The following is a 14,035-nucleotide window of genomic DNA, read 5'->3' as shown; positions in this document are numbered from 1 at the left end:
ATGCTACAGGAACTCAGCAGGCCAGGCAGCATCTATGGAAATAGTGGACGTTTCTGGCCGAGACACTTCTTCAGGACTGGAAAGGAAGGGAAAGACGCCAGAATAAAAAGGTGGTGGAGGAGGAGCAGAATATATTTATTCGTTCCATAGTTTATGGGGTGTCCAGGGAGCAGTATCATCGCTGGTGAAATCGCTCTCCTCCTCCGAATGGCGGGCGATCCGGACCAGCATGCACAGCGCCATAGAATCCGGTCCGGTCTGTCCGGAGAGGAGAGAATGCGCATGCTCAGCAGTCTGCGGCCTGTGACAGAGGCGGCGGCTCCTGAGACTCGGTGAGTGGAAGGAGGAGGAGGAGGAGGAGGTGGTGGAGGAAGGAGGGGAGGGGAGGGGAGGGAGGAGGGAAGGAAAGGGAGGGGGAGGGAGTAAGAATAGGTTGAGGGAAGGGGATGAGGAGGGGAGGAGGAGGAGGGAGTGGGAGAGGGGAAGGGGTAGAGGGGGAGGGAGGGTAGAGAGGAGGAGGAGGAGGAGGAGGAGGGAGGGGGAGAGGGAAGGGGAGGAGGGGGTACAGGGAGGGGCAGGAGGGAGATGGGGGAGGAAGGAGATGTCGGGGGAGAGACAGGAGGGGTGAGAGGAGGAAGCAGGGTCGGATTTAAGAACACTGGCGAGTCATTAAACAAGTTGTTTTGTGGCAGCAGTTCAGTGCCAAACATAGAAAATAATATAAATTACATATATTAATAAAAACAATTCAAAAGACAGCAACATTATTGAGGTAGTGTTCATGGGTTCAATGTCCATTCAGAAATCTGATGGCGGGAGTAGAAGCTGTTCCTGAATCATTGAGTGTGTGTTTTCAGGCTCCTGTGCCTCTTTCCTGGTGGTCACAGTGAGACGAGGGCCTGTCCTGTCCTGAGTGAAGGGGGCAGGGTCCTCAGTGACAGGTGCTGCCTTCCTGAGGCATCACCCTTTGAAGATGCCCAGGGTGCTGGGGAAGTGAGTGCTCATAATGGAACTGGCTGAGTTTACAGCCGTCTATGCTCTCCATGGTACCTCTGTAAAAATTTGCTAGACTTTGCTCCTCAAACTCCTCATGAAATACAGCTGCTGTTGTTGTGCATGGATGTGTTAGACCCAGGATAGATCTTCAGAGACGTTGACCCTGGAGAATCACCCTTTCCATTACCGACCCACTGATAGGGGTTGGTGTGTGTTCCCGTGACTTCCTGAAGTCCACAGTCAATTCCTTGGCCTTACTGACTCTGAAAGTTGATGCGACACCACTCCACCAGCTGATCTATGTCACTCCCGTACGCCTCCTCATCAACACCTGAGATGGTGTCGTTGGCGGACATGTAGGTGGTGCTTGAGCTGTGTCTAACCACACAGTCGTGTGTGTGGGGAGGGTAGAGCAGTGGGCTGAGGGTGTGCCATTGAGGTGCGCCAGTGTCGATGGTCAGCGAGGAGGAGATCTTATTTCCAATCCGTAACTGACTGTGGTCTCCCAGTGAGGACATCAAGATCCAGCTGTAGAGGGAGGTACAGCGGCCCAGGTTTGGGAGGAGGTTGGTGAGAACTGAGGGTATGATTGTGTTGAATGTTGAGCTGTAACCAATGTTTATTGCAGCCAGATGTAGGTATTACTATTGCCCAGGTGGAGTGCAGAGCCGAGGAGGAGAGGAGGGCAGGAGGGTGAGCGAGCGAGGACCATGTGCATACTGATCCTTCCTCCTCACCCCGCAGAGGCTGATGGATGGCGAGGAGGTGCAGGAACGCCCGGAGCCCGGTCCACAGACCCGCCAGTGGGCGCCAAAGGGAGCAGGAGGCACCCGTTCGCCAGCGGGGGGAGAGGGAGGAGCAGGGGGCCGCAGCGGCCCCCGTCGGCGCTGCCGGCCCGACCAGCGTGGTTTCATCTGCTCTGACTGCGGCAAGACCTTCGAGCACTCATGCCACTTTGAGCGCCACCTGCGGGTGCACACGGGCGAGCGGCCCTTCAAGTGCCCCACCTGCGACAAGGACTTCAACCACAAGTCAAACCTGGTGCGCCACGAGCGCACGCACACCGGCGAGCGGCCGTTCCGCTGCCAGACATGCGGAAAGGAGTTCAGCCAGCCCTCCAATCTGGTCAAACACCAGCTCACCCACACCGGCGAGAAGCCCTTCGGCTGCCAGACCTGCGGACGCGCCTTCAGCAGGCTTTCCAACCTCGCCACCCACCAGCGCACCCACACCGGAGAGCGGCCCTTCCGCTGCCCCGTCTGTGCCAAGGATTTCAGCCAGTCCTCCATCCTGCGACGTCACCAGCGCATCCATACCCGTGACAAGCCCTTCCACTGCCCGCTCTTTGCCGGCGGCCGGGCGGGGCGCGGGGCCCTGACGCTCAGAGGGTCTGAGGGCGACAGGTAAGCAGGGAGGGAGCGATCATGGAGCAGAGAGCATGGGTAATCAGGAGGAGAGGGAGGGGCAGAGAGAAAACCCAACACCCGGGGACAGAGAGGGAGTAACGGCTGATTCATACTTGTGCATCAAGCTTGCGCCGTAGCCTACGCAAGTGGGCAACGCTGTTGTGAGCATTTATACCTGTGCGTTGGTGTGTCTGCGTCGCTCTGCAATTCGCGCACGTTACGCATGCGCCCACACACCTGCCCGCGCAAGGCTTCATGGTCATGGTGGTCTTTCTCGGGATAAACAAGTTTAAAGCGAGCATCTTTTTTCGTAAAAGCGAAATGTGTCCTCCATAATTTCAGAGGTCTGTGAAGCTTTATGGAAAGCATTGCAGCCAGAGTTCCTTCCCTGCCCTTCAGTCGCCCAATGGGAAGCTATTGCAGCGTAGGAGGAAATATGATGCTACCAAGTGGACCAATCACAGTTGTTGTGGTCTGCGTTGCCGCAACGCGTAGTTACATTTTGGGAGAGGTGCGCGTCAGGCTACGGCATAGGTATCCGCATAGGCTCTGCGTAGGGTTCAGGGCTACGCCATACCTACGGCGTCGATCTGACGCACAAGTATAAATCGGCCTTTAGATACTCCTACATCGACAGAGGGAGAGAGAGAGATAGACCCCGATACCCAGAGAGAGAGAGACCTCGATACCCAGAGAGAGAGAGAGACCCCGATACTCAGAGAGAGAGAGAGACCCCGATACCCAGAGAGAGAGAGAGAGAGTGAGAGAGACCCTGATACCCAGAGAGAGAGAGACCCCGATACCCAGAGAGAGAGAGACCTCGATACCCAGAGAGAGAGAGAGACCCCGATACTCAGAGAGAGAGAGAGACCCCGATACCCAGAGAGAGAGAGACCCCGATACCCAGAGAGAGAGAGACCCCGATACCCAGAGAGAGAGAGAGAGAGAACCCGATACCCAGAGAGAGAGAGAGAGAGAGAGACACCGATACCCAGAAAGAGAGACACCAATACCCAGAGAGAGAGAGAGACCGATACCCAGAAAGAGAGACTCCGATACCCAGAGAGAGAGACCCCGATACCCACAGGAGAGACTCCGATACACAGAGAGAGAGACCCCGATACCCAGAGAGAGAGAGAGACCCCAATACCCGGAGAGAGAGAGACCCCGATACCCAGAGAGAGAGACCCCGATACCTAGAGAGAGAGACACTCCGATACCCAGAGAGAGAGAGACCCCGATACCCAGAGAGAGAGAAAGAGACTCTGATACCCGGAGAGAGAGATTCTCTCACATATACCAATACCCAGACAGTGAGAGAGTGTCACGCCGAATTCCAGAGACACCCCGATAACCAGAGAGAGAGAGACCCCGATAACCAGAGAGAGAGAGAGAGACTCCGATACCCAGAGAGAGAGAGAGATTCTCTTACATATACCAATACCCAGACAGAGAGAGAGTGTCACGCCGAATTCCAGAGAGAGACACCCCAATGGCCAGAAATAGAGAGAGAGAGAGGCATTCTGATTCCCAGAAACAGACAGACACCCAGCTACCAGAGACAGAGAGATACACACTGATAACCTGAGAGGCAGAGAGAGAGATCCCAGTGCCCAGACATAGAGAGAGAGAAGCATCCTGAAACCCTGACAGAGAGACAGACACCCCAATACCCAGAGAGAGAGAGACACCCCGATACTCAGAGAGAGAGAGACACCCCGATACCCAGAGAGAGAGAGACCCTGATACCCAGAGAGACCCCGACACCCAGAGAGAGAGAGACACCGATACCCAGAAAGAGAGACCCCGATAGGCAGAGAGAGAGAGACTCCGATACACAGAGAGAGACCCCGATACCCAGAGAGAGAGAGACACCCCGATACTCAGAGAGAGAGACACCCCGATACCCAGAGAGAGAGAGACCCTGATACCCAGAGAGACCCCGACACCCAGAGAGAGAGAGACACCGATACCCAGAAAGAGAGACCCCGATAGGCAGAGAGAGAGACCCCGATACCCAGAGAGAGACTCCGATACACAGAGAGAGACCCTGATACCCAGAGAGATAGAGAGAACCCGATACCTAGAGAGAGAGAGAGAGAGAGACACCGATACCCAGAGAGAGAGAAACTCCGATACACAGAGAGAGACCCCGATACCCAGAGAGAGAGAGAGAGAGAACCCGATACCCAGAGAGGGAGAGAGAGAGAGACACCGATACCCAGAAAGAGAGACCCCAATACCCAGAGAGAGAGACCCCGATACCCAGAGAGAGAGAGAGAGACCCCGATACCCAGAGAGAGAGAAACTCCGATACACAGAGAGAGACCCCGATACCCAGAGAGAGAGAGAGAGAGAACCCGATACCCAGAGAGGGAGAGAGAGAGAGACACCGATACCCAGAAAGAGAGACCCCAATACCCAGAGAGAGAGACCCCGATACCCAGAGAGAGAGAGAGAGAGAGAGACCCCGATACCCAGAGAGAGAGAGAGACACCCCGATACCCAGAGAGAGAGAGAGACCCCGATACCCAGAGAGAGAAAGAGACTCTGATACCCAGAGAGAGAGAGAGAGATTCTGTCACATATACCAATACCCAGACAGTGAGAGAGTGTCACGCCGAATTCCAGAGAGAGACACCCCGATAACCAGAGAGAGAGAGAGAGAGACTCCAATACCCAGAGAGAGAGAGAGATTCTCTCACATATACCAATACCCAGACAGAGAGAGAGTGTCACGCCGAATTCCAGAGAGAGACACCCCAATGGCCAGAAATAGAGAGAGAGAGGCATTCTGATTCCCAGAAACAGACAGACACCCAGCTACCAGAGACAGAGAGATACACACTGATAACCTGAGAGGCAGAGAGAGAGATCCCAGTGCCCAGACATAGAGAGAGAGAAGCATCCTGATACCCTGACAGAGAGACAGACACCCCGATACCCAGAGAGAGAGAGACACCCCAATACCTAGAGAGAGAGAGACACCCCGATACTCAGAGAGAGAGAGACACCCCGATACCCAGAGAGAGAGAGACACCCTGATACTCAGAGAGACAGAGAGAGAGAGAGAGAGAGAGACACCCCGATACCCAGAGAGAGAGAGAGACACCCCGATACTCAGAGAGAAAGAGAGAGACACCCCGATACCCAGAGAGAGAGAGAGACCCCGATACTCAGAGAGAGACTCCGATACCCAGAGAGAGAGAGACACCCCGATACCCAGAGAGAGAGAGATACCCCGATACCCAGAGAGAGAGAGACCCCAATACCCAGAGAGAGAGACACCCCGATACCCAGAGAGAGAGTGTGAGGTGCCCAGATACCAGAGAGGGAGGGAAGCAGATACCGAGACATAGGGAGAAAGGAGGAGAGAGTGTGAGCTGTTGAGGGAAGGGAAGGAGATGGGATGGTGGGTGGGAAGTTGAACATTTGACCCTCCCCTTCATCCCTCCCGCAGTGTTGCAGATGAGCAGCTGATCTCGCCAGACGAGGACCTGGACCCTGTGCAGTGCCAGGAACCTGAGCCCTCAGATTCTGAGGAGCCAGAGCCAGCCGAGCTCTTTATCTGCTCCGACTGTGGTAAAAGCTTCAAGACCATGGCCCTCCTCGAGCAGCACCAGATCGAGCACTTGGGCGAGGCGCCGGTGCCCAGCGCTGACCGCTAGCATCGGGACCAACCCCCCCAGTGGTGAACTCAGACTCCCTCGCCATCAAGCAGCGGAGAGCTCAACACACTCCCCCACAAGCACCCCCCACACCCCCCGCACCTCGGGCAATCACCACGCCTCATCTCACCGGTCTGGGATCGAGGAGTCGATGAGTTCTTGGTAGTTGGAGATGTGCTGAAGTACTCAGATCGGTGGCGGGAAAGTGCCCCACTGCCCTAACATACATTCTCCCTTGCTGCCTTTCGTCGAGGGGAAAAGATCTCACTCGTGGAAGTGGAGCGAGGTCTGGACACCCTCCGCAGAGGAAGTATCCAGCCGCCCCGTGGAGTACGGTTATCGTTTTTAACACAGCAAGTGAGTGGCAGTGTGGCAAGCTAATTGCCTTCGTGTAAGAAGGAGTAAGTTAGAAGTCTCTGTTACTTTTTTTCGTTCCAGTAACTTTTTTGTTTATGTAGCCGTTAATGTAAAATAAACCTGGTCAGTTTACACTTGGACTCGTCCTGGTGGAGAATCTCGGTGTGACTCACTCCCCTGACCACACTCCATCAGTATGGGGGAGTGTGTGTCTGCAGTTTAAAACTCCATTCCCTCAGTATATGCATCCCCCCAGACAGTGTGACCCTCCCTCAGTACCGAGGAGTGTTGTCTGTGCTTTAACACTCCATTCCCTCAGTATATACATCTCCCAGACAGTGTGACACTCCCTCAGTACCAGGGAGTTTGGGTCCAAGTTTGAGATTTCATTTCCCGAGTATATATATTTCCCAGACTGTGTGACACTCCCTCAGTACCGGGGAGAGTGTGTCCAGGTTTAACAATCCTTTCCCCAAGTTTTTCAACTCCCCAGATTGTGTGGCACTCCCTCAGTACCGGGTAGTGTGTGTCTGTGGTTTAACACACCATTCCCCGAGTACATACAGCACCCCAGACAGAAACTCCCTCTGTCCCGGTGAGTGTGTGTCTGCAGTTTAACACTCCATTCCCTGAATATACCAATGTCCCCAGACAGTGTGACGCTCCTTCAGTATTGGGGAGTATCTGCAGTTTAACACTGCATTCCCCGAGTTTTTCATCTTCCCAGATAGTGTGGCACTCCCTCATTTCCGGTGAGTGTGTGTCTGCTGTTTAACAATCCGTTCACCATGTTTATGCATCCCCCCCGCAGACACTGGGACACTCACTCTGTCCAGGGGAGTTTGTGTCTTTGGTTTAACACTTCATTCCCTGAGTATATACATTTCCCAGACGGTGTGACACTCCCTCAGTACCGAGGAGTGTGTGTCCAGGTTTAACACTCCGTTCCCCGAGTATATACATCTCCCAGTCTGTGTGATACTCCCTCAGTACCAGGGAGTTTGTGTCCAGGTTTGACACTTCATTCCCCGAGAATATACAACTCCCCAGACAGTGTGACTCTCCCTCAGTACTGGGGCATGTGTGTCTGTATTTTAACACACCATTCCCCGAGTACATACAGCACACCAGACAGAAACTCCCTCTGTCCCGGTCAGTGTGTGTCTGCAGTTTAACACTCCATTTCCCGAGTAGAAACATCTCCGCAGACAGTGTGATTCTCCCTCAGTACCGGGGAGAGTTGTCTGCAGTTTAACACTCCATTGGTTGAGTATATACATTTCCCAGGTAGTGTGGCACTCCCTCAGTACCGGGGAGGGTGTGTGTGCGGTTTAACAATCCGATCCCCGAGTATATCCATCTGCACAGATGGTCTGACACTCCCTCCGTGCAGGGGAGTGTGTGTCAGTGATTTAACACACCATTCCCCAAGTATATACAGCACCCCAACAGAAACTCCCTCTGTGCCATTGAGTGTGTGTCTGCAGTTTAAAACTCCATTCCCTGAGTAGAAATATCTCCCCAGACAGTGTGCAGTCCCTGAGAACCAGGGAGTCTGAGTCCAGGTTTGACACTTCATTCCCCGAGTTTATACATCTCCCCAGACAGTGTGACACTCCCTCTGTCCCGGGGAGTGTGTGTCTACGGCTTACCACTCCGTTATCCGAGTATATACATCTCCCCAGACAGTGTGACACTCCCTCTGTCCCAGGGAGTATGTATCTATGGTTTAACACTCCATTCTCCTGGTTTATAGAACTCCCCAGACGGTGTGAAACTCCCTTTGTGCAGGGGAGTGTGTTTCTGTGGTATAACACACCATTCCCTGAGTGTATACATTTCCCAGATTGTGTGACACTCCCTCAGTACCGGTGAGTGTGTGTCTGTGGTTTAGCAATCCGTTCCCCGACTATATACATCTCCCCAGACAGTGTGACACTCCCTCTGTCCCGGGGAGTATGTGTCTATGGTTTAACACTCCATTCTCCTGGTTTATAGAACTCCCCAGACGGTGTGAAACTCCCTTTGTGCAGGGGAGTGTGTTTCTGTGGTATAACACACCATTCCCTGAGTGTATACATTTCCCAGATTGTGTGACACTCCCTCAGTATCGGTGAGTGTGTGTCTGTGGTTTAACAGTCCGTTCCCCGACTATATACATCTCCCCAGACAGTGTGACACTCCCTCTGTCCCGGGGAGTATGTGTCTACGCACTTACACTCCTTTTCCCGAGTATATACATTTGCCCAGACAGTGTGAAAGTCGTTGAGTACTGGGGAGTGTGTGTCTGCGATTTAACAATCCATTCCCCAAGTGTACCATCTCCCTAGGTAGTGTGTCACTCCCTCCATACTGGGGAGTGTGCACCTGCAGTTTAACACTCCATTCTCCGAATATATACAGCTCCCCAAACTCCCTCAGTACCGGGGAGTATGTGTCTACGATTTAACACTCCAGTCCCTTAGTTTATACAACTTCTCAGACAGTGTGAAACTCCCTCTGTGCAGCGGAGTGTGTGCCAGTGGTTTAACACACCACTCCCCGAATATATACATTTCCCAGACTGTGTGACACTCCCTCAGTACCCGGAGTGTATGGCTGCAGTTTAACAACCCATTCCCTGAGTTTTTCATCTCCCCAGATAGTGTGACACTCCCTCAGTATTGGGGAGTGTGCGTCTGCAGTTTAACAATCCGTTCCCTGAGTTTATGCATCTCCCCAGACGCTGTGAAACACTCTCAGTTCCAGGTGTGTGTGTCCATGTTTAACACTCCAATCCCCAAGTTTATACAACTGCCCAGACAGTATGACACTCCCTCTGTACCGGTGAGTGTGCGTCTGTGGTTTAACACACCATTCCCCGAGTACATACATTTCCCAGACAGTGTGACACTCCCCAGTACCGGAGAGTGTGTGTCTGTGGTTGAATCCTCCATTCCCTGAATATATACATCTCCACAGACATTGTGACACTCCCTCAGTGCAGGGGAGTGTGTGTCAGTGATTTAACACACCATTCCCCAAGTATATACAGCACCCCAACAGAAACTCCCTCTGTGCCATTGAGTGTGTGTCTGCAGTTTAAAACTCCATTCCCTGAGTAGAAATATCTCCCCAGACAGTGTGCAGTCCCTGAGAACCAGGGAGTCTGAGTCCAGGTTTGACACTTCATTCCCCGAGTTTATACATCTCCCCAGACACTGTGACATTCCCTCTGTCCCGGGGAGTGTGTGTCTATGGCTTACCACTCCGTTATCCGAGTATATACATCTCCCCAGACAGTGTGACACTCCCTCTGTCTCAGGGAGTATGTATCTATGGTTTAACACTCCATTCTCCTGGTTTATAGAACTCTGCAGACGGTGTGAAACTCCCTTTGTGCAGGGGAGTGTGTTTCTGTGGTATAACACACCATTCCCTGAGTGTATACATTTCCCAGATTGTGTGACACTCCCTCAGTACCGGGGAGTGTGTGTCTGTGGTTTAGCAATCCGTTCCCCGACTATATACATCTCCCCAGACAGTGTGACACTCCCTCTGTCCCGGGGAGTATGTGTCTACGCATTTATACTCCTTTCCCCGAGTATATACATTTGCCGAGACAGTGTGAAAGTCCTTGAGTACTGGGGAGTGTGTGTCTGCGATTTAACAATCCATTCCCCAAGTGTACCATCTCCCTAGGTAGTGTGTCACTCCCTCCATACTGGGGAGTGTGCACCTGCAGTTTAACACTCCATTCTCCGAGGATATACAGCTCCCCAAACTCCCTCAGTACCCGGCAGTGTATGGCTGCAGTTTAACAACCCATTCCCTGAGTTTTTCATCTCCCCAGATAGTGGAGCACTCCCTCAATACTGGGGAGTGTGTGTCCAGGTTTGACACTTCATTCCCCGAACATATACAACTCCCCAAACAATGTGATACTCCCTCTGTCCCAGGGCGTGTGTGTCTGCGGTTTAAAAATCTGTTCCCTGCGTTTATGCATCTCCCTCGACAGTGTGACAGTCCCTCTGTCCCGGGGAGTGTGTGTCTATGGTTTACCACTCCGTTATCCGAGTATATATATCTCCCCAGACAGTGTGAAAGTCTCCCAGTATACATTTCCCAGATAGTGTGACACCCCCTCTGTCCCAGGGAGTATGTGTCTATGGTTTAACAATCCATTTCCTGAGTACATACATCTCCCCAGACGCTGTGAAACACCCTCAGTTCCAGGTGTGTGTGTCCATGTTTAACACTCCAATCCCCAAGTTTGTACAACTCCCCAGACAGTATGACACTCCCTCTGTACCGGTGAGTGTGCGTCTGTGGTTTAACACACCATTCCCCGAGTACATACATTTCCCAGACAGTGTGACACTCCCTCAGTACTGGGGAGTGTGTGTCAATGCTTTAACACACCATTCCCCGAGTACATATATTTCCTAGACAATATGAGACTCCCCCAGTACCAGGGAGTGTGTGTCTGTGGTTTAACACACCATTCCCCGAGTACATACATTTCCCAGACTGTGTGACACTTCCTCAGTACCGGGGAGGGTGTGTGTGCGGTTTAACAATCCAATCCCCGAGTATATCCATCTGCACAGATGGTCTGACACTCCCTCCATGCAGGGGAGTGTGTGTCAGTGATTTAACACACCATTCCCCAAGTATATACAGCACCCCAACAGAAACTCCCTCTGTGCCATTGAGTGTGTGTCTGCAGTTTAAAACTCCATTCCCTGAGTAGAAATATCTCCCCAGACAGTGTGCAGTCCCTGAGAACCAGGGAGAGTGAGTCCAGGTTTGACACTTCATTGCCCGAGTTTATACATCTCCCCAGACAGTGTGACACTCCCTCTGTCCCGGGGAGTGTGTGTCTACGGCTTACCACTCCGTTATCCGAGTATATACATCTCCCCAGACAGTGTGACACTCCCTCTGTCTCAGGGAGTATGTATCTATGGTTTAACACTCCATTCTCCTGGTTTATAGAACTCCCCAGACGGTGTGAAACTCCCTTTGTGCAGGGGAGTGTGTTTCTGTGGTATAACACACCATTCCCTGAGTGTATACATTTCCCAGATTGTGTGACACTCCCTCAGTACCGGGGAGTGTGTGTCAATGGTTTAACACACCATTCCCCGAGCACATAGATTTCCCAGACAGTATGAGACTCCCTCAGTACCAGGGAGTGTGTGTCTGTGGTTTAACACACCATTCCCCGAGTACATACATTTCCCAGACTGTGTGACACTCCCTCAGAACCGGGGAGTATGTGTCTATGGTTTAACGATCCATTCCCTGAGTATATACATCTCCCCAGACAGTGTGAGACACCCTCTGTGTAAGGGAGTGTGTATCAGTGGTTTAACACACCATTCCTCGAGTGTAAACATTTACTAGACTGTGTGACTCTCCCTCAGTACGGTGGAGTGTATCCAGGTTTAACACCCCAATCCCCAAGTTCATACAATTCCCCAGACTGTGTGACTCTCCCTCAGTACCGGAGCGTGTGTGTACGTGGTTTACACTTCATTCGCTGAGTATATACATTTCCCAGATCGTGTGACACTCCCTCAGTATTGGGGAGGGTGCGTCTGCGGTTTAACACTCCATTCCCTGAGTTTTTCATATTCCCAGATATTGTGAGACTTCCTCAGTACCGGGGTGTGTGTGTCTGCGGTTTAACACTGCATTCATTGAGTATACCTGTGTATACATCTGACCAGACAGTGTGGCACTTCCTCAGTACCGGGGTGTGTGTCTGCGGTTTAACACTCCATTCCCCTGGTATGTACGATTTCCCAGACAGTGCGGCATATCACAATAATAGCCAAGCACAATCTGTCTAAACTATACACACACAAGCAATTGTACTTTCATGTCTTTATTGAACTCATTATTTCATCTTTCACAGAGCAGGCTGGAACAAGTGTGTAAACCCTTCTATTTAATAACTGGTAAAATCTCCTTTAGCTGTAATAACCTCCACCAAACGTTTGCTGTAGCTACCAATCAGATTTGCACAAAGGCAAGGGTGAATTTTAGACATTTTCTTCATACCAAACTGTTTCAGTCCATCAGTATTTCTGCGATTCCTTCCTCTACAGGCCCTGCCACAGCATCTCAATTAGATTGGAAGACACAAATTTTCTTTGTAAAACATTCTGTTGTTGATTTACTTTTGTCTTTTGGGTCATTGTCTTGTTGCATCATCCAGCTTCTATCGAGCGCTATTGGTGATGGACTGCTACCCTGACATTCTCCTGTAGAATGTCTTGATACAATTTTGAATTCATTGTTCATTGCAGGCTGTCCAGACCCTGAAGCAGCAAAGCAGCCCCAAACCATGATGCTCCTTCCACCAGTTGGGATGAGGTTTTAGTGCTGGTGTGCAGTGCCCCTTCTCCTCCAAATCTTGTGGTGTGCATTTCTGCTAAAAAGGTCAACTTTTGTCTCATTTGACCACAGAACATTGTCCCAGAAGCATTATGGAACATCCAGGTGGTCTTTTGCAAACTTGAGATGTGCAGCAATGTATTTTTTTTTGGAGAGCAGTGGTTTTCTCTGTGGTGTTCTTCCATGAACACCATTCTTGTTTGTCTAATGAACAGAGACCTTTTCAAGTTCTAGAGATTCTGCAGGTCTTGGAGCCTTCTGCCAAAGAAACTTCATAAAGTTCACCAACATGGTGCCATTCCTTTCCATTTTACTCATTTGGTGTTCCAACACTTCACTGCTATTCACTTCATGCAGAGCAAACCTTCAGTGGATAACCACCACTGTTCAAAGCATGTTGATGACATGCCATTCTCTGCCAGCCCAGCCTCGACAACCTCCAGTGTCAGCCTTCATTTGCGGGCACTTTTATTGCATATTTTTCCTCACTATGCAAAAATGGCCTTGAGTAGTATCATAAATGATATGGAAATGCCCGCCAGATCCCTTGTGAAGATTCTGTTTCTAAATAGTCTGGGGTCGTCAAAGGTTGAAGCATCTTTCTTTACTTCATATATTCACTGCTGACTATATTTTTGGAGGAGAAAATTCAAAAAAAAATCAATCGGGTCTCCCGCCAAATGGAGTACCTCAGGGGCGGGAAGGAGAATTTCGCGCCACTGTTGATTGCCACTCGCTTAGTCCAATAAGAACAAGAGAAAGTGGGCAGCGCTGCGCAGTTGGTGCTTCTTGCAAGGAATGGGCGGGGTCGGGATGTGATTGACAATCAATGGGCGCGGGTGATTGGTCAATGTGTCACGTGACGATTGAGCCGCGCTTTACACGGCGCGAAAAGACTACGAAACGGAAAGCAGAGGGAGAGGGGCGCGATCGAATCGGCGATTGGATGGCGCTGCTGCCCGTCACATTCGTAACCAGTGCCGATTGGATGAATAGGCAGACCACATTCCCGCCTCTGAACGCCAGAGCCGCCCCACCTCCCAGAGGGGCTCCTCGCCTCAGTCGATGAGGCAGGCAGCGACTGGGGAAGAGGCGGCGACGGAGCGGCTAGGAACCGAGTAGCGGCGGAACGGGGCCTGAGGTGAAGTGACGGCTGCGCAGGGGGGAGGGGCGTACGGAGAAATTTCTGGAAGCCGGAAGTGGAAGTGCTACCGCATTCTCTCC

The 14,035-nt window shown here is 51.7% G+C and overlaps 1 protein-coding gene across 2 annotated transcripts; it reads left to right on the top strand.

Moving 5' to 3' along the window:
- The first annotated feature begins 269 nt into the window (after positions 1 to 269).
- On the top strand, positions 270 to 6,559 carry LOC140189955 (uncharacterized). Of its 2 annotated transcripts, none has more exons than XM_072246333.1 (3): positions 270 to 332; positions 1,625 to 2,399; positions 5,863 to 6,559. In XM_072246333.1, exons 2-3 carry the CDS (start codon positions 1,747 to 1,749, stop codon positions 6,068 to 6,070), a joined length of 861 nt encoding a protein of 286 aa, XP_072102434.1. In that variant the 5' UTR covers positions 270 to 332; positions 1,625 to 1,746; the 3' UTR covers positions 6,071 to 6,559. The 2 variants fall into 2 exon arrangements, with proteins under 2 accessions (XP_072102434.1, XP_072102435.1); XM_072246334.1 differs by having other exon boundaries at positions 279 to 332; positions 1,741 to 2,399.
- The last annotated feature ends 7,476 nt before the right edge of the window (positions 6,560 to 14,035 follow it).

This window comes from Mobula birostris, chromosome 29 (assembly GCF_030028105.1).
Source record: "Mobula birostris isolate sMobBir1 chromosome 29, sMobBir1.hap1, whole genome shotgun sequence".
Taxonomy (NCBI): domain Eukaryota; kingdom Metazoa; phylum Chordata; class Chondrichthyes; order Myliobatiformes; family Myliobatidae; genus Mobula; species Mobula birostris.
Note: the sequence above shows the minus strand (reverse complement) of the source record. Positions and strands in the feature narration are given on the sequence as shown.